The following is a 22927-nucleotide window of genomic DNA, read 5'->3' as shown; positions in this document are numbered from 1 at the left end:
ATGGGCACAACAAAAGGACTGTCACAAATATATAAAGCATTTGGCCATTAAGGCCTTTGTCAACAATAGACATAGAACAACACAACACACATGCACGTACATGCCTACAGTCTCAGCCAACTGATACCACACTGAGCTTTATTTATTTGTGACAGTCTTCTTGTTGTGCCTATCTATGACTTAGCATCTCCGCTATCTGGTGAGTAGCAACATTCCTTATCATAATATTGTGACTGTAATGTGTGATCGTTCTTAGTGCAAAAAGGAAGCTATACAGTTACAACCACAGCATGGAATACAGGGGGTCAAATTCTTCAAAGAGGGAAGAAATGAAGGCATCTTCACCAACACAAGCAACCCTTGCTGCAATTGTGTTGCTTGCAATAATCAGTCATTACAGCATTACATCATCTAGGGTGCTCTCATTATGTTGGTACAACCAATCAACAACCAGCAGTGTTACCGAAATCCAAGATGCAGCTGCAGCACTGCGTCAGGGGAGCTACGCAACACACGGGATATCTGCATGTCAACATGCCTGACCCAGCTTCATTTAAACACTGGCTGTGCACCAAATTGGTGACCACTGTGGAGCAGACTACCACACCATCCACTGGTGCAGCCATCATCGACTGTCATCTTACAGGACCGCCTGCCGTACAGATCAGCATTAGCTCCAAACGAACAAAGGTCAAATTAGGACCCTTATAGCCACTGACCCACGTAGCATCTACCATCACCAGGCGCCACCAGCCAGATGTTGGGACTGGGGTTCACTCCCCAGATGCCATCATTTCTGTCACCAGCCACTGCTGGGGCACAGCACCAGCAAGCCTTGGCAGTCTGCTGTGCTGGCAACTGTTGTAGACTGAACCTAAGAAATAAATCAATTGCTTCCATCCAGAGTGTGACTAGATTTACTCCTGCTCCCACTAGAGAACCCATATGCCTGGGGTGAGGGGGTTATATCGGGTGCCCCGGCAAGGCAACTCCTGACCTCCCCGCCCTCCAACAGGGTAACGCTATCTTGCACTGTTGACACTGTTATAAACTAAATTAATAAATAAACCTTTATATGACTAAACAATTATGATAATTTCTTTATATAATAGTCACATATAAGTTGTCCATTTCTTTGATACAAAAATAATAACAACTGATACACATATAACACAGAAGTCTGAAGGATACAGAGATCACAGCTCATTTGCGCAGGTTCATTCAGAACCTGTGTCGTTGTGGCAGGTGGAAGTCGGAGGCTGAATGGTTTAATTGGCCTTGGATTTGCTACTGGCTGATGATATGACACAAAGCCATCTGATTCTCCATTCATGTTGATGTCAAAGAGCATAGATGTCTGTAATCACATAATAGAGTTATGTCCATTACACAAGTAATTCAAGCGGCATTACACAATACAAATACAACAGCAAACATAGATAGAATGGGAGCAAAGATAACCAGAAAACATAACTGTGATAAATATTACATTTTTAGAAAAGTTACAAAAATATATGTAAAACTGAAAAAGAAAGTGAAAAAAGAAAACACCAGACCAGTTCTCCAGAAGGAAAATTAGGGTTTAATATCCACCAGTTCTCCAGACATTATCACCAAAGAAAATTAGCCAGTTAAATGCAGTGGGATTCTCTGAACCTTTATGTTTCTTGTCTCCCATTCTATGACAACCCCACCATTTCTGTTTGCTTTCTACTGCCACAGAAAGAGAATACCATTGTTCACAACCTCCACTTAATGCTCACTATCTCTTGCAAAATCTTTTTCTGTTGAGTAGCGCAGCTTTGTTCCATTGCATTTGTGGACACAAGACTGAATTGGAAGCAAAATTCCCAATTAAACTCTCACACTGCAGTGGAGTCTGCACATTTATGAAACTTCCTGGCAAATTAAAACTGTATGAAAGTTCTGGACTCTTAAGTGTTCACTGCCTCTCAAAGGAAGTGCTGTTACCAGCTGAGTTATCCATACAACTCTTAACCTGTCTTCACAGCTTCAGTTCTACCAGTAGGTCTACCACTTTGCATTAAGAGTCCAAGTCTGGTACATAGTTTTAATCTATGAGGAAATTTAATTTCATTGCATAATGTGATGCAGACCAAAAAATTTCTTGATGAGATACTTTCTTTTAATTAATTGAATTCTTCTTTTTACTTCCATTTCTCAAAGGTTAACTTAGTTTTAATCTGCTATACAGCTGCTGGCACTGTCACAGTAACTTTATAACTCTGTTATTATAGAACAGTGAGGCCTCATTACTCGCCTCCTCCTACATCAGGGGTGTGCAATCTTTTAGCTTACCTGGGTGACATTTGAAGAAGGCGAGTACTTTCAGACTGCACATAATATATTTAAAACTAAAAACAACCACTGAGGGAAAAAAGTGTCATATTCAGCGCTCCAGATGAAGATTTCTAACTTCTGCCAACTTGTAGTGATCAGAATTATGGTGAAAAAGGTTCTTTTTCACAACTGCACAGAAATAACACACAATTTCCTTGTTCATCCATAAATTGATTTCATTACACATCTAAATCACTAGTTCTGTAGTTGCAACTGAAGTAACCATAAGATAACAGACCAGCACATCTGACAGATTGGCTGATCATAAGAACTAGACTCTTGGGGTTCAAGTATAGCACAGGCAGCAATGTTAAAACTGTGATGGATCAATGAGAGAATAGTGATGTGTGACAGGAGTTTCAAATTGAGGGAGTAAAAATCAAGGATTATTGAAAAATGAATTTATTATTTATGAAAACATTTACTATAAACAGTGAAATTTAGAATGATTGTACATCACAGCATTTACAAGATGATTCCTCTACAATGAGAAATTATGTTTGTTTACTTACCGAAGTGACAGTAATATAGAGTCATTGTGTCAAAGAAAAAAAACAGCATGTCTATATAGACAGGACAATCTCTCTCCAATTATGGCATAGGTCAAAAGTAGACCAAAGAAGGAAATATAATAACTGCAATAAGTGAAAGAAATTTGTCAATGTCTGTACTACTTTGTGTAATCTCCAGTGGTTGAATAAAACTTAGTCTTAGTTTCCTACATATTTTTCTCCTTCAGTCTACAATAGCTAATATCCTACATAAACTTTTTTAAACTCTAATTTAAATTTAAACTGACTTTTTGTCCCTTTACAAAGGTGCTGATGTGAAAAATTGTTGTCTACTAGTTACCTTTGATGCCTGATGATGAACAACAATCAAATTATCAACAACGTTAATTGCAAAACGCCCACTCATATCCAATCGCAGAATGTGAGTCTTTTTTGCCATCAGCATCCTGCAAGAACATAGAAAAATTACAAAATTATTTGCTGTTTTCCACCCAGAGCACAACTTTCTAAATTATTACAAATGCAACTTTCTTCCTACAAGTTTATCACAATTTATATGCAACTTATGTCAAGTCATCTTAGAAATTAATTTAACTCGTAGCTTATGGAATCTCTGGTAATGCTGCAATTTTAAAGAGTCTGGCAAAGAACTCATGAAACTCCAGCAATCACAATTTTTTATTCAAACAAAAGAGAAAATATTACACAATACTAGCACTGACAGATATTTATAACAAAAACTCAGACACAAGTTCAGAAAAAATTATGGTGCCAATAAAATGGATAATTCAGATTTCATTAAATTTTATTCTGCCTATTTGCTTTAGAAGTCTCTGAAATTTGGTAGTTTGAGTTTTTTCTTACTTTTGAATGGTGTACACAACCACTTCAGCGCCAGGCGAGCCAACGCCCCTAGGTTGATGACGAAGAACAACAATACTTGGTTGTCCATACAACACAGCCAAAATTACATCCCTTGCCAAAAGGCATAATTTCGGTGGTTTTGGAATTACAGGAAGCTCAACTGTAGTGCACATAAAAAGAACAGTACAACCAAATTAGCTCCAATTCTTGTCAACAGTGAGTGTAACAACATAATAGTACAGGTTTTATTCATTAGCACACTAATTTCAAATACTTAAGTATCATTTAATATGCAATGTGTGTTGTAGCCTTCAGTCCGAACACTGGTTTGATGCAATTTTACAACCTAGTCTATTCCCTACAAGCCTTTCTAATCTCTGAATAACTACTGCAACCTACACTGATGAGCCGCAACATTATGATGATTAGCGACCAAGAGGCTGAATGCTACCTGGTGGCGTAGTGGACACAGCACACAAAAAGGAAAGTATGTAAGCGAAGCAGAGATGATAAATGATGTGCTTCTAGATGATCAGCCATGGAAAACTGAGAAATCATATCAGAACAGAGATGAATAGGGGAATTATTCTAATCGCAATACAGGCTGCAAATGGGAAAATCCACTGGCATAACTGACTTTGACTTATGGACTGGCACCCAGCAACAAACATCTCACAAATGATACAGCTGGCTGGCTGTTTGCATGCTGCGTGCTACTGTCATGAGCACCTATGGAAAGTGGTTGAAGGATGTTGCAACCCTGAGTAGCTGACAAGGTTTTATATGTTCACATTTCATCACAAAACATGGAAGTCAGAAGCTTGTCTGCTGTGTGAAGCAGGACAGGTGGCAATCTGATGACAGAGCACAATGCTGGTGCAGGCACAAATGTTTCACAGATTCTGTTCACTGTACACTGCTGAACATGGGTCATCACAGCAGATGGCCCCTATCTGTTCCCATGTTGATCCAACAGAATAATCAATTATGGTTACAGTGGGTACAGAATCATCAAGAGTGGACTGGATCAATGGAAATGTTCTGAATGGTCAGATGTTTCTTGTTGCACCAGCTCAATGGTCATATTCAGACATGCCATCATCAGTGCAAACGGCTGCTTAAAATATGGACAGTTAGCTCGATGGAGGCAGTGTAAGGCTATGGGGAGCATTCCTTCCGTAGGATCTGTGCTACTAATTAAAGGCACCATGACTGATGCAGACTATGTGAACATTATTGTGGACCCCCTTCATCCCTGGTGTTTGCCCTGATGGTGTTGGCATCTTTCAGCAGGATGACTGTGCATGTCACAAGGCAGGAATCATGCAAGAGAAAGTTTATGGACATGATAGCAAACTGACGTTGATGTTTTCAGCATCAAATTTGAATTATCTGAGCCCAATGGAACACATCCGGAATGCTATCAAGTGACAGCTCCACAGCCATAAATCACTGGCCCATAATTTACAGGAATTTCATGACCTGTACATACAAACCTGCTGCCACGTACCATCAAAAACCTATCAAGAACTGGTACCGTATTTACTCGAATCTAAGCCGCACTCGAATCTAAGCCGCACCTAAAAAATAAGACTCGAAATCAGGGAAAAAAATTTCCCAAATCTAAGCCGCACCTGAAATTTGAGACTCGAAATTCAAGGAGAGAGAAAATTTTTAGGCCGCACCTCCAAATCGAAACAAAGTTGGTCCATTGTAATATGAGACAGAATTTAGGTCGAATGAATGACGATACAGCTACAGTAGTTTGGTTCGAGTCTTAAGCTTAGCAGTTAAGCTTTACCAGGTAGCCATTGCTATGCGTCATGCGCTCCGTCCGTATTTATAAGGGTACCCTTCCTTTTTCATGTGCTTCGTCTGGTTTGAATTCAGTGCTTAGTTTTCTTTGATCTGATAAGTGCCGTTCTCTTTGTTATAGGTGTTTACGTCACTCTAAGCTGAAAATGCATTACTATACTGTGTTATGCATTGTTTGTCGCATTCTGATGATGAGTGTTTATGGCCTGTTGCCGCTCGCGGAAGGGGTTGCTTCTGTGCACGCTACAGCCGCTTACAATTAAAAAAAAAAAGAGGAATCGTCTCATTAGCGAGACACTGGCAAGAGACTGCTATTTGTTGTTACTTACACTGCTGCTTTCTTTGATAATGGTCAACAAGAACCAAATAATAGACTGCGTATGATAAAAAATGTTCTGAACAAGAGTTTAACGAAAAATTTTCTTCGTTTGAAAACCTTTGCAGACGCCTCTTTAGTACATTACATGCTGCACAGAAATTAGAGTCACCTTAGATTTAAAAATCTAGTCAATTGCCGTGCTTCATTTCTGACTGTATCACTATTAGGCATAAGAATAATAAGAATATAAACATGATATGTATATTCTTCCGCGTTTGCTGTTGTGTCACTCTAGTTTCGTAGTTTATTAGGCAGACAGGATTTAAATGAGATAGCAGCAAACACGAAAGAATACACATGGTAAAATGTTTATATTCGTATTATTCTTATGGTGAAGAGAATACTGCATGTGATTCACAATACATAAAAGTTCCTATTAGCAACCATCTCTTCTCACAGGTAGGAAAAAATTCAGAACGTAGAGTTGGCCATATTGACAAACATCCCAAACAGTCTTGCCAGTCGGATTTTCGTAGTGCATTGAAATGCTGCTACATTTGAAGATGAACAATACGGAATTTATATTTACTTTGATGGATAATGTAAGAAAATGCAGTGGTCGAAACTCGGGGTGGAGAAAAAAGCTCATTTTCCACCTTTTTTTTTTAATTTATTTACTGACGCAGAGGTTTTGGCGCCAGTATTTATCTTTGTGCCTGCAAAGCATGCCTGTGTAGCTCTACATATATTCGACGGCAGAAGTTAGTTGTGGCGGCACCTACTAACATTTTTCAGAACTTCCACTTACTTTGCACTCGATTCTAAGCCACAGGCGGTTTTTTGGATTACAAAAACTGGAAAAAAAGTGCAGCTTAGATTCGAGTAAATACGGTAATCCATTCCACACAGAATCAATGCTGTATTCTATTGCACAGCTGGACCGATGCAATATTAAGCAAGTGATCATAATGTTTTGGCTCATTGGTGTACATTGTTTTGAAACAATTTACTGCAGTCAAACCTTGGTCTCTTGCTATAATGTACACCCCCTATTCATACTCCCCTTTTTAGTATCTGCAGAGATGTTACAGAGCCACTACACTGCACTAAACTGTTGGTGCAGTTACTGCACAAGCCAATGATGGCTTGATGATGACCAAGGAACAGAAGCTCCTGAGAAGAAATGAAAACTCACCATGCAAGTCAGTCTATGGGAAGCAGAAAATCTGAAACCAAATAGGGGCATACATGGGGATAAGCTCAACATGTAGCTGGCATGGGCAGCTGACAACTGAGCACTTGGTAACAACACTCAGGATGAAGCACAAAGGGAGATCCACAGTAGTTGAACTCAACATAAGCCCCGGAGCACAGGACCACCAACTTGTTATCGAATGCACATAAACACTTCTGTCAGAGGGTCTGTCCATACTATGTATCATGTGCACCCCCTATGGCAGGTTTCTGCATTATTTCACTGAGCTACAGATGCCAGCTCATCTGCCTTCATTACAATGTCCATTATGGGGATACTAACTTCCTCTCTCCCTGAAAAGGCCTTATAAGCCCGAAAATGGCCAGAATTAGGCGGTGACCTCTGCTGCAAAAGCAGAGAAGACCAACCACTGCTGGCTAGGGCAAAAAGGCAAGTAGGCTGAGGAAATGGGGGGAGGGGGGGGGGGGCAACTGGCAGCAGTGGAGATGAGGCCACCTCCATCGGAAAGGGGGAAGGGGAGGCAAAGGGGGAGAAGTGGATCAAAATCCATAAGCTTCACACTGGTAGCCACAGGCATGAGAACCCCTCACTGGTGCCTGAGGCTGCAGGCAACAGAGCAATGGAGGGTGCGCCGCGGGTGGCAATGGGAGGATGTGCCATTGCAAGTGGGAGCCTGCCCCTGGAAGAATGTCATGACCAACCCTGCCACCCGGCTAACCAGAAGACCACGGCAGCGATGGTGCAACAGGACATGGTGCAACTAATTTATATGATGAGTCATCAGCTCCCTACCTACATCTACCATAATAAACTGCTGATCTTTATGGCCCACCACAAGATCCAGCAGCCATCCCACTGCCAGCACAAAGGATCAGCTGCAAACGGTACAGCTGAGAGGAAAACGCAGTGTACTATACTGCAGGGTGCAACAAATCCAGGAGACCCCACCGCTGGTGCCCATAAAAACATTCTGCTAGACTGCATCCATCAACCAGCATCATCTGGTATGTGACCAAAAAACTTGAGAATGCATCACTGCGGAAAGAGGCAGAGACAGACTTCTTCATTTGGGTCTTAAATGTACACACGAAGAGCTCCACTTCTGAGTAATAAGCCAAATGAAACAAGGCAGCAGTCAAGAGGCCAGATATCACTGCAAAGACAAAAGCTTTCAAATCCCTGTGACACAAATTACCTACCATTACAAATGGAAAAAATAACTGACAACGCACAAACAGTGGCAGTCAATGATGTGGAGGACAGCTTGGCTGCATACAGCAAATGTGGTAATCCACTGACCACCAACAACCACAGGCCACTCGAACACAGACCCACGAGACTGACATGCATCCTGTCCCAAGGGTGCTACAGGGCCGGCCAAGGAGAAATGGCACAGTGGTGCATCCTGGTTACATCCACAGGCCCTGTAAGCCTGCACCAGGTGTTCAATGTCATGCCTGATCACCGGCCAGTAGACGTAATATGGCACCAATGTCTTCATAAGAGTCATTCCCCAGTGCGATGCATGCAGCAACTGGACTTTGTGAGGCCGCAATGCAACAGCTACAACAACTCAACAGCATTGCTCGTCCATGGCAAGAATGAGGATCATCTGGACAATAGTGAGTTGATAACGCAGGAGAAAAATATATACACCTTGCCAGATCAGTATCCAAAGACATGTGCTCGGGCTAACCAAACTAGACAAGTGAAAGGATTTTCCAGAAAATGGGGTTAGTGGCCATGTCAGATGAGACCTCTTGTACCGTCAACAGAAACTCCGACAGGGCTTGCTGCAAGACATCATCAAACACATACACGAGAGCCGCCTCCTGATCAAACTTCATATCGGACCCCACACGTAGGGGCAGTAGTGCATTGTCATTGGCATGCTGAGTGGTGAAGTGGTAACGAATGTCACAGCCACAGCTACTGAGAAAGGGAATCCATTTCTGCTATTGATGGGCAGCCGTCTCAGGCAGCTTGGAATAATGACCAAATAAGGAAACCAGTGGATTTTGGTCAGTGATGAGGAAGAACCCTGACCCGGTACAAGAAAACGTGAAACTTTTAACTCCAAAAATAACAGCTGGCTTCTCCTTTTCCATCTCTGAATAATTACACTGTGCAGCAAAAAGCATCTCCAAAGTGCATGCGATTGGTTGTTCGATGCTATCTGGGTTCCCATGGGGCACGACTGCAACAAAGCCAGACCAGATCACATCACAGGCCGGAGTTTAAGGTTTATCTGATATAAAAGAAGCCAGGCAGAAATCACAGCACAAACACTGCATGAGAAATTGAAAAGCAGGCCAGACAAACTTTACTCCGTTCCATAAAAGCCTTTTAAGAGGATGGCAGAAGTATGTGGGCCGGGGAATGAACTAAGCATAATATGAGATCTTACCCATGACAGACTTGAGTTCCTTCAGTTTCTTGTGTGCTGGCAGACTGACAATGGCTTTGACATAGGCATCAATAAGGATGAGACTATCTTTGCTAAGCACATGTCCCAAAAAATGCACCCTTGGGAAGAAAAACACTGCACTCTCCTATATCTTTATTTTTTTTTTAATTGCAGGAAAGCTTATCTACCCAAACCCAGTTACAAATATTGCTCAGCTTTATGTTAAAACTTCAAGTTGAACAAATATATTTCAAGGAAGATGCAATACATGAAGGTCACAGATCAAGTAAACAGAGTAAGACGTGTGTACACTTTAACAGTCAAATCAAAACTGAGTCCAAGTCTAGCGGCCGCTGGCTGGCTGGCCGCTTAGGTGGCACTGCTGCTGCATGGCTGGCAGACAGCGCCACATGTAGAGGACACACGTAACTGCGCGGCGGCACTTTGAAAGATCGGTAAGTCACAACACTTTTCCCCCCTTTGAAGTTTCTGCACAGGTCTTGATGGAGGTGGCCTGTAGATTGCTAACGTCCATCGGTGTTGTTTGACTGGCCGTAAAGTCTCGAGGAGGCGGCTTCCCGTACGCACGGAAGTGTCCCCGATGATAACGGGTTGAGAAGACAGAAGACGTGGGGGTCGAATCTGCTGGGGCCCCATGCACCAATCTGCCCGTTGCGACAAGTCCGGTTGTTACAATAGGAGACATGGGCGATGTGTCCGTGTCCATAGGAGAAGGAGGTGAATAGAGTTCTCCAACAGATGATGGTCATCTGGTTCCTGCATGGGCACGTCTCCTTGGTGGCGTCAGTTCTTGTACTGGCACCGATAAGATGGTGAGAGGACTGCGTTGTGAGTAATGAGAGATTCCAGTATCCCGAGTGTCAGGTAGAGCCGAAGATGTTGTAGCAGCATCTGGAACAGGCGTTGTCAGCACACAAGGCCGAAGCTGGTCTGAATGACGCACTGCAACACCCGTATCCGTCTGGATTTCATACAGGCGTTGGTCATGGTGTCATAAGATGCGGCCAGGACTCCATTTTGGCCGCCTGCCATATCCCCGTACCCAGACAGGGTCGGCGGCGGTGAACTGGCCAAGCGAAGGCACCTGCAGCCGTGAGGTGGAAGGCTGCAGAAGCAGCGTGCGGGGCTGTCGGACATGTAAGTGCTCAGTCGGGCTGTGGTTGCCCATGGGGGTGAAACGGTAAGAAGCCAGAAATTGGAGAAGTGCATCATCAGCAGAAGAAGTCAGGAGTTTCCTCATCTGAGCCTTAAATGTGCGGTCCAGTCGTTCAGCCTCACTGTTTGACTGTGGATGGAACGGAGGGGCCGTGACATGCATGACGCCGTGACAGGCACAAAAATCCGCAAAATCGGAAGAGACAAATTGCAGACCATTATCTGTAACAAGAGTAGAGGGAAGGCCTTCCAAAGAGAAAATGCGAGATAGAGCCTTGGTGGTTGCCGTGGTGGTAGGCGACATGCAACGGACAATGAAAGGAAAGTTAGAGTAGGCGTCAATAACGAAAAGCCAATAAGTACCTAAAACAGGTCCCACGAAGTCAGCATGAATATGCTCCCAGCGCTTCTCAGGTGAAGGTCACGGTGACAAAGATGACTTTGGGGCGGCGGCCTGTGACGCACAAGGGCCGCAGGCAGCAGCCATGTGTGCGATTTCAGAGTCGATGCCGGGCCAGTACACATGACAGTGCGCCAGAGATTTTGTGCGAGAGACACCCCAGTGTCCTTGGTGAAGGAGGCGCAAGACCAAAGCACGCAAAGACGCAGGTACAACAACATGTGGCAAATCATTTTCGGTGAAAGGAGGATAACACCATCCCTAGCCGTGAGGTGGTAACGCAAAGCATAGAAGTTCCGCAACGGATTGGAAGTCTTAGCGGACGGACGATCTGGCCAACCCTTCTGAATACAGTGTAAAACCCGGGAGAGGGTAGGGTCAGAACCCGTAGCAGCCGCCAGCCGGTCCCCAGTGATGGGGAACCCGTCCACAACCCGCTGCTCGGCAACATCCAGGTGGAAACACAAAAGTTCGTCCCTATCAAATGCCACATCAGAACCCATGGGAAGGCGAGACAGTGCATCAGCATTCGCATGTTGAGCCGTCGGCCGGAAATGAATCTCATAATTGAAACGAGATAAGTAAAGAGCCCAACGCTGGAGGCGGTGTGCAGCCTTGTCGGGAAGTGACGTTGATGGATGAAACAAGGAAACAAGTGGTTTGTGATCTGTAACAAGATGAAATTTGGATCCATAGAGAAAAACACCAAACTTATGAAGAGAATAAATAATGGCCAAAGCTTCTTTTTCAATTTGATACTACTTTTGTTGGGCATCCGTGAGCGTTTTGGAGGCATAAGCAATGGGTTGTTCAGAACCGTCAGAAAAAAGGTGCGCAAGGATGGCACCGACCCCGTATTGAGAGGCGTCTGTGGCAAGAATAAGATGTTGGCCAGGTCGATAAGTAGCCAGGCACGGGGACTGTTTCAGCATAGTCTTCGATTTCTGGAAAGCCGCATCACATGACGCAGACCAGTGAAAAGGCACATTTTTATGCAACAGGCGATGCAACGGCTAAGCCACCACAGCAGCAGACGGTAAAAACTTGTGATAGTATGCTATTTTCCCCAAGAAGGCCTGCAGTTCCTTAACACATGTCGGGCGAGGAAGGGAATCGATCGCAGTGACAGTTTGCTGAAGCGGACAAATACCATCCCAAGAGAGTTGAAACCCCAAGTACGTGATATATACCTGAAAAAATTTTGATTTCTGAAGATTACACTTAAGACCGGCAGTCTGTAAGACATGAAAAAGTGCGCAGAGATTTTGAAGATGTTCGTGAGTGGTGGAGCCAGTGACAACAATGTCATCCTGGTAATTTATACACCCAGAGACAGTGAGCAATAATTGTTCCATGAATCGCTGAAAGAGAGCAGGGGTGCTGGCAACCCCGAATGGCAATCGTTGGTATTGATAGAGGCCGAAAGGCATGTTAAGGACTAGAAACTGCCGGGAAGCAGCGTCACAAGAAGTTGATGATAAGCTTCTGACAGGTCAAGTTCAGAAAAATACTGGCCTTCAGCAAGTTTAGTGAACAATTCTACAGGTTGAGGCGTAGGGTAAGTGTCGATAAGGCATTGAGCATTTACAGTGGCTTTGACATCGCCACAGAGACGAATATCACCATTTGGCTTAGCAATGACAATGACAGGAGAGGACCACTCACTGGAAGTGACAGGAAGCAAGACCCCTGAAGCAGTGAGACGATCCAGCTCCCGTTTGACCTGATCACGAAGGGCCACAGGAATGGGCAGAGCCCGAAAAAACTTAGGCCGAGCAGTGGGTCTCAGCATGATATGAGCTTGCACGGCCTGACCCAGGAGAAAAAAAGGGACAAAAATGTCGTCGACATGGAATCCAAGTGAGCATAAGGAATAGCATCAGAGAAGATGTTGACAGAGTCATCTATGGAGAACCCAAAAACGTGAAAGGCATCCAAACCAAAAAGATTCTCCACATTACTATGGTCGACCACAAATATGGAAACAGTGCGAACAATAGATTTTTAAGATACCTCAGCATCAAACTGTCCCAAGAGAAAAATCTTCTGTTTATTCTAAGTCCGTAATTACCTAGTGACAGGTGACAGGATTGGAGAACCCAACTGAAGATACACCTGAGAATTGATGATAGTGGCAGCAGAACCAGTATCCACCTGCATGCGAACATCTCGACCAAGTATTTGGACAGTGAGGAATAACTTCCCTGAAAGGGAAGAAGTACAATTGACAGACAACACAGAAGCAGAATAAGCGTCATGTTCATGAACATCATGTATGGATCAGATTTGCAAACGGATGACACATGCCCCTTTTTTTTGCATTTGTGACGCACGGCCCAACATAGTGGACAATCTTCTTGTGAATGTTTCGTAAAACACCGCGGACATGAGGGAAGTTGCCGTGGGTTTTGCTGCAGTTTCTTAGAGGTTTGTTTATGGTTAGGCCGAGGCTGCACTTGGGAGCGTACTGCTGCCACGTCGGCCGGCGGGGACACGCCACACGCTTCGTCAACATCGCATAGAGGTTGTATTTCCCCGACGTCGCCCCATATCTCTATTTGCGCTCCAGTGGCGCAAGAAATTTCAAAAGACTGAGCGATGGATAGGACTTCATCTAGAGTCGAATTTGCCAACTGAAGGGCATGTTGCCTAACTTCTTTGTCGGGCGCCGATCGGATAATAGCATCCCATACCGTGGAATCGGCATAGGATTCTTTGTGAACTTCAGTAACAAATTGACACTCTCTACTGAGGCCGTGAAGTTCAGCAGCCCAAGCGTTATAGGATTGATTCAGTTGTTTTTGATAACAATAAAAGGCAACACGAGAGGCTACCATATGCGTTTGCTTTTGAAAATAGACGGACAGAAGTGAGCACATTTCAGCAAAGGACAAAGACGCAGGATCTTTCAAAGGAGCCAATTGCGACAACAACCGATACATTTGAGGTGAAATCCATGAAAGGAAAAGAGACTTACATGTTTGTTTGTCCGCGACATGAAATGCCAAGAAGTGTTGTCGAAGACGTTTTTCGTAATCAGACCAGTCTTCCTCCGTCTCGTCGTAAGGAGAAAAAGTAGGAAGAGACAACGACAAGAGACACCCCGCATTTGATGCACGATGAAATCACGAATTGCATTTGTGAGGAGCGTTTGCTGTTATATGAGACCTTGCAATAGTTGCTCTAAAGTAGCCATGGAAACATGTGGGTCAACGATGGAAAAGAAAAATCACTACCTCGTCCCCAATTGTTAAAACTTCAAGTTGAACAAATATATTTCAAGGAAGACGCAATACATGGAGGTCACAGATCAAGTAAACAGAGTAAGACGTGTGTACACTTTAGCAGTCAAATCATAACTGAGTCCAAGTCTAGTGGCCGCTGGCTGGCTGGCCGCTTAGGTGGCGCTGCTGCTGCATGGCTGGCAGACAGCGCCGCATGTAGAGGACGCACGTAACTGCGCGGCGGCACTTTGAAAGATCGGCGAGTCACAACACTTTAAACTTACAAAAAAATTTAAATTCCATGTTTACTCACTCTCAAGTTTGTTGAGTTTGTTTATACTGCCTTGCTTAAAATGTAGAGGTTGTACTTGATTCCCTAGTGTTCCAGAAGAGAGTAGAACAAGACAACTTTGTGGGCAGTACACGAACCAGTTAACACTGAGACTGTATGATTTGAGGGCTTTCAATGTATGCTTTTCTGGGACAACCTAAAAAAAATTAAAATTAGTTTAAAACAACAATGTAAAAGAATTGATGAAATATATATGATATCTTTTTGTTCTCTTGATTTTTTGTAGTTTTGTATTATCACCTGAAACAGCTCCACACCATGATCAGTCACAAATACTATTTCATTCACATAGGTCCAGACAAAACCTAAGATTGTTGTATTCTTTCCTTTACAACTTTGGGAATATTCCACCGAGTCCATTTCACCCAGGAAGTTGATGAATTCCTTCAAATAAAGAAATACTGATATCAGTACACATCAACATAATCATTCACACAAAATACACACTATGGTGCCATATTCACGCAAAAGTGGAGATGTAGTTGTGTGAGTCATAGGTCCCAGACTTCCGTCTCAGTACATTCCCTACATTTTTAAATATTTTGTTTCATTATGAAATATCAATATGTATTATATCAATGAACCAACTTACAAGACCTCTAGAATACAATAACAAAATGATGATGTTCAAATTATCAAACATCAAAGCTCGTTTACCATCTCTGTAATAAACACATTATGAGTATTGATTTTGTGACAAAATAATCCTTCCTAAACTGTCATTTCTAGAAAAATCTTGTTTTAATATCTTGAGTCATTTACAAAATATTATTGGTGTTCATGTCACTTGAGGAATGCTTTTTATTGATATTCTCACTTCATGGAAACACATACAGAAGCACAAAATGGTACATAAAAGTTCCTATAGAACAGGTGACATTTACAAAATATGACACGACACACAATACAGGAACTCTAAACTACCTCATTTAGCCTTTTGAGCTATTTAGTTATGAACAGCTCTCACATGACTGTTCAGAACTGTTAAGAAATTCATAAATCACATTTAACATATTCACATGCATGGCCAGAGCTTCAGAGATGTGTTGTAAGGATTACCCATGTGCCGTTATTATGCAACACTCTCCTTTATTGCTACAGCCTCAAGAAATCACATAAGCCTTTTGTGCAGTTATGATTAGTACTTTAGGATCACTTACCACTGAAGTTTTTGTGCGTTGTATAGCCAAAACTTGCTGATTTGGTGAGAATTTGATGGAAATAACAGGTCCTTTATCTTCCATTCGAAAACTTGTTGTTGTCTCCTCTGTTGGACCTTTCACAACCACCCCAGTTACTCCTCCAGATCTTACAGCAAATACCTACAAAAGTTCCAATATACATGTACTGCAGATACTTGGCATAGTCAGTCACTTATTTACACGTTCCACGATTCATTATTTGCGGCAACTTGCTATGATGTGGAGTGTGCTATTTTCTGGCTACATCTTGGCTGTTTACAATTATAATAGCTTTAGTTTCACTTTAATCTTAATTTAAATTAAAATCTAATAAACATAACCCAACAACATATATATATTTAGAAATTAACCTATGGAGTTGAGGTACATGTCAAGCATAAATATTTCCAACTTTTTTCAAATGCACTTATTATCTGCCAGCAACTTTAATTCATATGGGAGACGATCAAATATTTTTATGTTACACACTTTTTTCCTTTCTGTAGAAGAGTGAAGTTTAACTGCGGCTAGTGGAAGCTATTTTTACTCCTAGTGTCTTATCCTAGAAAATGCTTTCATCACCAAAATCAGCAATTACACGTAGGGCAAATAGTAGGGAATTTAAACATTCGAGAAGATCTGTAATATGCAATCCTCAATTCGAGTTCTAATTAATTTGCCCTCTCTGCAATTTATAACATTCAGTTCACACATTTTCTGAGAAGCAACAAATGTGTGTCCCAATTTTTTCATTTATTGTTCTATTTGTTGACAAATTCATACAGGGCTCAAGTATGATGTTTGCATTATCAGTAAGGAAAGCAAATTTTTCTTTGTCAGTATACAATAGAAGGTCATTTATACTAGAAAATGTAAATTGAACCCTTTTGACTTGTCATAAAAACAGTTAGAACTTAATAATGTGTCCATTTGTTTCCTATCCAGTAAGTATCAAGCGAAAAGTTCCTCTTTGTATTATATCTTGAGAGCCATAAACCTTGTAAGTTTCTCCAAAATAATGTTGTAATTTGTACAATCAAATTTCATCGAAAGAACACAAAAAATCATGGTAGATGAAAGTCCCCCCCCCCCCCCCCCAAGATAATTTAATACATGGTCATTCAAATGATAGATGCCATATTTAGTGCAGACATCCCTCTGGAACTCAAAATGTGACTGATTCAGAATCTCAATATACGCAATTGTTGGATGTAAGGGCTGGCCTAACAAAGTGCAAAAGTCTACAGTAAAAAAGCTAGCACTGTTCTGAAAGGTGATGCCTAAAATGCTCTTTGCAGACAACAAAAAAGCTTTGCCACACCATGGTCATCCTCAGAGCCATAAAGATGCTGTCCACAAGCTGCATGTGAAAGTCCAGAATTGTTGATTGAATAACTGATGCCGGAGCAGTTATTTGAAAGTGAAGCAGCCCCAAGAGGAATACTGACCTCTGCATGGGGCCAGTAGGTTTGTTGGTTTGGGGTTAAGGTACAGTGAGGTCACCAGTCCCTAGGTCTAGATGTTGTTCACCTGGAGTTAGCAATGCCTGCCACAAATTTGATCAAATTATGAAAGTGTGTAGCATTAGTAAAACTGAGACACTGGAAGCAATATTTATGCCAGAGCTGAGAAAGAATTTAAGAAGAAGAGAAAGTATATGGGTCAAGCAGGTACATAGGGCAGACCAGACAAGGGGTTTCCTGCTTTTGGGAGAGAAACCTACACACGACCCTCTGCCAACCCAATTAAGGGCAAAGACAGTTCAAAAACTGCCTTCTAGCCAGGAGATTGGTTATAGAAAAGTGAGGAGGCTAAAAACGTTTTGGACATCAGCTGATAAAAATACACATCTAAAATCGGTGGTAGGCGTAAAACACCATCCGAACTGATACTAACTGCATTTCCCTAAAATTATTTAGAGCAATCACTTCAGGAACCTACACAAAGTATAAATGGTTGTGATAACACATTAAATCTCTTGGCAACAAATAATCATGAGCAAATAGAGCCTTATGATGGATACAGAGATTAGTGGCCATGAGGTGATTGTAGCAAGACTGAATGCCATAACACATGAACTGGCCAAAAATAAACACAAAATATATCTATTTAAAAAAGCACATAAAAATTCTGCTTGACAGCTTCCCAAGAGGCTGTCCTCATTCCTTCCAAATTAATTATGAAATTGTAGAATAGATGCGGCTTAGATTCAAACAAATAGTACGGACAGCAATTGCAAAAATGGTTCAAATGGCTCTGAGCACTATGGGACTCAACATGTGAGGTCATCAGTCCCCTTGGACTTAGAACTACTTAAACCTAACTAACCTAAGGACATCACACACATCCATGCCCGAGGCAGGATTCGAACCTGTCACGCAGGCCGGATTGAAGTGCCTAGAACCACTCGGCCATCACAGCCGGCAATTGAAAATTCATAAAAATTAGATCCACCATAATATACAAACCAAGTCAGGAGACTGTTGCAGAAACAACAACAAAAATTATGCCACATTTCATGTAATACAGAATCTCCTAGACTGGCAACATTTCCCAGAAGCTAGAAATTTAGTGTGGATTACCATACTGAATCTCTATCTTGAAATCTGGCAAAAAATCCAAATAGATTCTGGTCTTATGTAACATGCACCAGTGGCAGCATACATAAAAGACCTTCACTGTGTGATAGCAAGGATAACATTACTGATGACTGTGTCACTAAAGTGGCGTTACTAAACAATATTTTTCAAAACTCCTTCACCTAAGAAGAAGCAGTAAATATTGCAAAATTCAAGTCAAGAACTCCTGATAACAAAAGTATCTTAGAAGCAGATAGCCCCGGAGTAGTGAGGTAACTTAGGTCACCAGATAAAAACAAGTCTTCCAGTCCACATTATATACTAATTAGGTTCCTTCCAAAGATGCTGATGCAACAGTTTCATATTTTACAGTCATATATAACTGTTTGCTTGATGAAAGATCCATACCTAAGAAATGGAAGGTTGCACAGTTCACACCAACACACAAGAAAGGAAATAGAAGTAATCTGCTGAATTATGCACCCATATCACTGCCCGCGAAAGGCAAAGGTCCCGAGATCGAGTCTCAGTCGGGCACACAGTTTTAATCTGCCAGGAAGTTTCATATCAGCGCACACTCCGCTGCAGAGTGAAAATCTCATTCTGGAAACATCCCCCAGGCTGTGGCTAAGCCATGTCTCCGCAGTATCCTTTCTTTCAGGAGTGCTAGTTCTGCAAGGTTCGCAGAAGAGCTTCTGTAAAGTTTGGAAGGTAGGAGACGAGATACTGGCAGAAGTAAAGCTGTGAGGACCGGGCGAGAGTCGTGCTTCGGTAGCTCAGATGGTAGAGCACTTGCCCGTGAAAGGCAAAGGTCCCGAGTTCGAGTCTCGGTCGGGCACACAGTTTTAATCTGCCAGGAAGTTTGAAGTAGCTATATTTGTAGGTTAGTGTGGACCATGATATCACAACAAATACATGGCTCACCTTTTTGCGGGAGAGAATTGGAAGCCATAAGAAAGGTTCAAGCAAAGGCCCTTCCAATGGCACCTTGGAGCTGGCATTCAGCCAAATCTAGAGACTAGGAGACATACCAAATGCAGAAGCCGTTGACATACAATGCGGGGATGAACTGCAGTCTGACAGAGATCATTAGCACATTGATAGTGAAGAGGAAGAGCTTAACACTCAGCATGGAGCCCTGTGGGACACCATTCTCTTTGACCAGTGGGGCACTGCTGGGTGATGTAAAAACTAAGCCAGAACACCAGTGGGATATAAATCCGATGAATAAAAGTACATACAGAGACTCACATGTTACAGTCATTGAGGGTACGTAAAATGTGAGGGCAACAAGCAGTGTCATATGCCTTATATAGGTATAAAAAGATTGCAATAAGGGGTTGACATTTAGAAAAATCCTTTCAGATTGCTGTTTTCAACCTAACCAGATGGGTGGTTGTGGTTCATCCCTCCTGTGACAGAAGGCCACGTGATTCAAGAACTCAGCATAATCGTTGGGTTACCATCCTCTCATGCAATTTATAGAACATGTTGGAGAGGTTAATTCATTGGCAGCTGTCAATTGATATTAAGGTTTTGCATCACTTAAGGATCAGGATGATGACACTATCTCACCATTCCAAAAGCAGGACATCTTCTAGCCAAATATGGTTGCAAACCCTGGGTAGACAGCGTCTTTGATGAACATTCAGATGTTGGACCTTGTGATGACGAGTAAAATAGGCCCTGGGGCTGTATCATATGTTGAGACAACAGCCTGAAGCAGTTCCTAATCAGTGAAAGGTTAATTACATCATTTGGTATAGCAGGGTGTGAAGGATAAAGAGATGTCTTCAACTTGTCATTTTTGCCTTACAAAGACAGCTGGGTAAGAAGACCATGCTGACAGTGTTGCAACGTAGGTTGCAAGGGGTTCAGCAAAACCCGATCCACAGGTGCAAATACCACTCTGAAGGTAGAGGTCTGAAAGAGCTGTTAATCTTTGGTGCCCGGGGGAACTTGGCTCATGCCTGGGATGAGGAGGAATAAATTCCCATGAAGGAGATGCAGCATTCACAATATTACTTTTTACTGTGTTTCACTGGATACCGAGTCTTACCTTGAACCCAGTTACAGGTGAGGAGGGTAGTCTGTGAAGGATGCCACCTCAGAAAATGCATGGCCCTTCGATGATCCTGAATGGTTATTGCAATGTCTTTGGTCTGCCATGGTACTGGCCAGTGATCAAGGGAGGATATAGAAAGGGGAATAGCAGTTACAGTGCCACATGTGATCACAATGGAGATGTCTTCCACTACCTTGTTGGTGCAACTGGAAGGAAGTGACGGGATCACTGGAAAGCTGTTACTATGACAAAGATCATTGTGTATGGAAAATTGTAACAAAGCCACGTAATTACGGGAAACTTGAAAAGGCGAAATGGTCAGCACTGATGTTGGCATGAGTACTGTCACTGAGGGACAGAGGTCAAGATCAGGAAGAAGCTTGTCGACCACAAGGCTCCTACTAGACAAAGCAGTACTTCTCCATATGTGGTGATGCATACAGAAAGCCCCAACTCGAAGAAAGAGGGGAGAGAGTGGTCGGATTAAGGTGTTCATCTCCAGGTAAATAAGTGTTCTGCCTGGAGGTAAATAAACATTACAAATGATGACTGCTGGAGTCATTTGCAATCACACTGGTTCCTCTGCAGTACAGAGTGGAACCCACTCACTGATGACAACTGTGTGAACTAATGTACAGATCTCAACAGTATGCTTCCAACAGAATGAACAGAAACCACAATGAGTGGAGGAATTGTCATCAGTGATGCACATTTCTTGGAGAGCAACAACAACTTGTTGTTGTAGTTCTGGCACATGGCAGTAATACGAGGTGTGGCTAGAAAAAAACCGGACTAGTACTGGTGAAACAATAAAACGAATGTAATAAGGCTGAAAGTCGCGTGGCCTGTCACGTGACTCTCGCTCCGCCTACTGCTCGAGTTTCATCTGCCTCCTGCACTCAGTCTGCCCGTGGCGTCTGTTTTAAGTAGTTGACGTTTTGTCTGTGCGTCGGAAAATGTTGAGTGTACAGAAAGAACAGCATGTTAACATCAAATTTTGTTTCAAACTAGGAAAATCTGCAAGTGAAACATTTGTAATGTTACAACAAGTGTACGGCGATGATTGTTTATCGCGAACACAAGTGTTTGAGTGGTTTAAACGATTTAAAGATGGCCGCGAAGACACCAGTGATGACACTCGCACTGGCAGACCATTGTCAACAAAAACTGATGCAAACATTGAAAAAATCGGTAAACTTGTTCGACAAGATCGCCGTTTAACAATCAGAGCAGTGTCTGAGTTAACAGGAGTTGACAAGGAAAGTGTTAGGCAGATTCTTCATGAAAGTTTCAACATGAACAAAGTGTGTTCAAAAATGGTTCCAAAGTGTCTCACAATTGAACAGAAGGAACGCCGAAGAATGATTTGTTCTGACATCCTGGAAAACACTGAAAGTGGTCCCACCTTCTTACAAAATGTTATTACTTGCCATGAATCGTGGTTTTTTACTTACGATCCCGAAACTAAACGCCAATCGATGCATTGGAAAACTCCTGGTTCTCCACGACAAAAAAAAGCACGAATGTCAAAATCGAAATTCAAGGCAATGATGATTTTTTTTTTTTTTTTTTTTTGACATCAAAGGGATTGTGCACATTGATTGGGTACCAGAGGGACAAACAGTGAATCAGCATTACTACATTAGCGTCCTGGCTACCCTACGTGAGCGAGTACGGAGAAAATGGAACGATTTGTGGAGAAAAAAGTCATGGATCCTTCACCAAGACAATGCCCCAGCTCACAGTGCGTTGTCAGTGAAGACGTTTTTGGCAAAACACAACATTCCCACCTTAGATCATCCACCCTACTCACCTGATTTGGCCCCCTGTGATTTTTTTCTTTTCCCTAAAGTCAAGTCAGCTTTGAAAGGAACTAGATTTGAGACTGTTGAAGCAGTAAAAGAAAAAGTGACGGAAGTAATGTATGGACTTACCGAAAATGATCTGCAGCATTGCTATGAACAGTGGAAAATTCGTATGGAGCGGTGTAGAGACCGAGGAGGAGAGTACATTGAAGGAGATAACATGAAATTGTAAATAATTGTAAATAAATGTTTTTTCCAGCATCAGTCCGGTTTTTTTCTAGCCGCACCTCGTATCCATTGCAGTATTATTGGATCAGTACATTCAGGGTGTCCTGACTAGCTGTGAAGGGACCAGGAAGACAGGTTACACTCCACAATCACTATCTGTCACTGAGGGAAGGGCTGGGTGGGGCGGTCACCAGAGTAGATCTTTCCTGAGATTTCTTCTTATTCTCTTTCATAATTTATGTCGAATGAGATCAGTAAGATCATTCTGCAGTCAGCTTCAAATGTTGGTTCTTGTGAGATTCAGTGGGTGTAGCAATGAATTCTGATCTTTTCTGGAAGCGAATTTCCTCAAAAAAGTGGATGAATGTGCAAATGTCTACGTTGTCATCTGGCAGGCCTCAGTGTACATGATGTACAAAGTAG

At 42.4% G+C, this 22927-nt stretch overlaps 1 protein-coding gene across 1 annotated transcript in view; it reads right to left on the bottom strand.

Moving 5' to 3' along the window:
- Positions 1-22927, bottom strand: part of LOC126253433 (regulator of MON1-CCZ1 complex-like) — a 107682-nt gene that overhangs the window by 74075 nt on the left and 10680 nt on the right. Inside the window, exons 2-7 of the mRNA XM_049954774.1 lie at positions 15807-15968; positions 14887-15030; positions 14608-14782; positions 3738-3897; positions 3214-3319; positions 1193-1357 (exon numbers count right to left, since the gene is read on the bottom strand). Coding sequence (XP_049810731.1) covers positions 1193-1357; positions 3214-3319; positions 3738-3897; positions 14608-14782; positions 14887-15030; positions 15807-15968 — 912 coding nt within the window. The remainder of the gene's footprint in view (positions 1-1192; positions 1358-3213; positions 3320-3737; positions 3898-14607; positions 14783-14886; positions 15031-15806; positions 15969-22927) is intronic.

This window comes from Schistocerca nitens, chromosome 4, assembly GCF_023898315.1.
Source record: "Schistocerca nitens isolate TAMUIC-IGC-003100 chromosome 4, iqSchNite1.1, whole genome shotgun sequence".
NCBI lineage: Eukaryota > Metazoa > Arthropoda > Insecta > Orthoptera > Acrididae > Schistocerca > Schistocerca nitens.
This window is presented reverse-complemented; position numbering and strand designations above follow the sequence as displayed.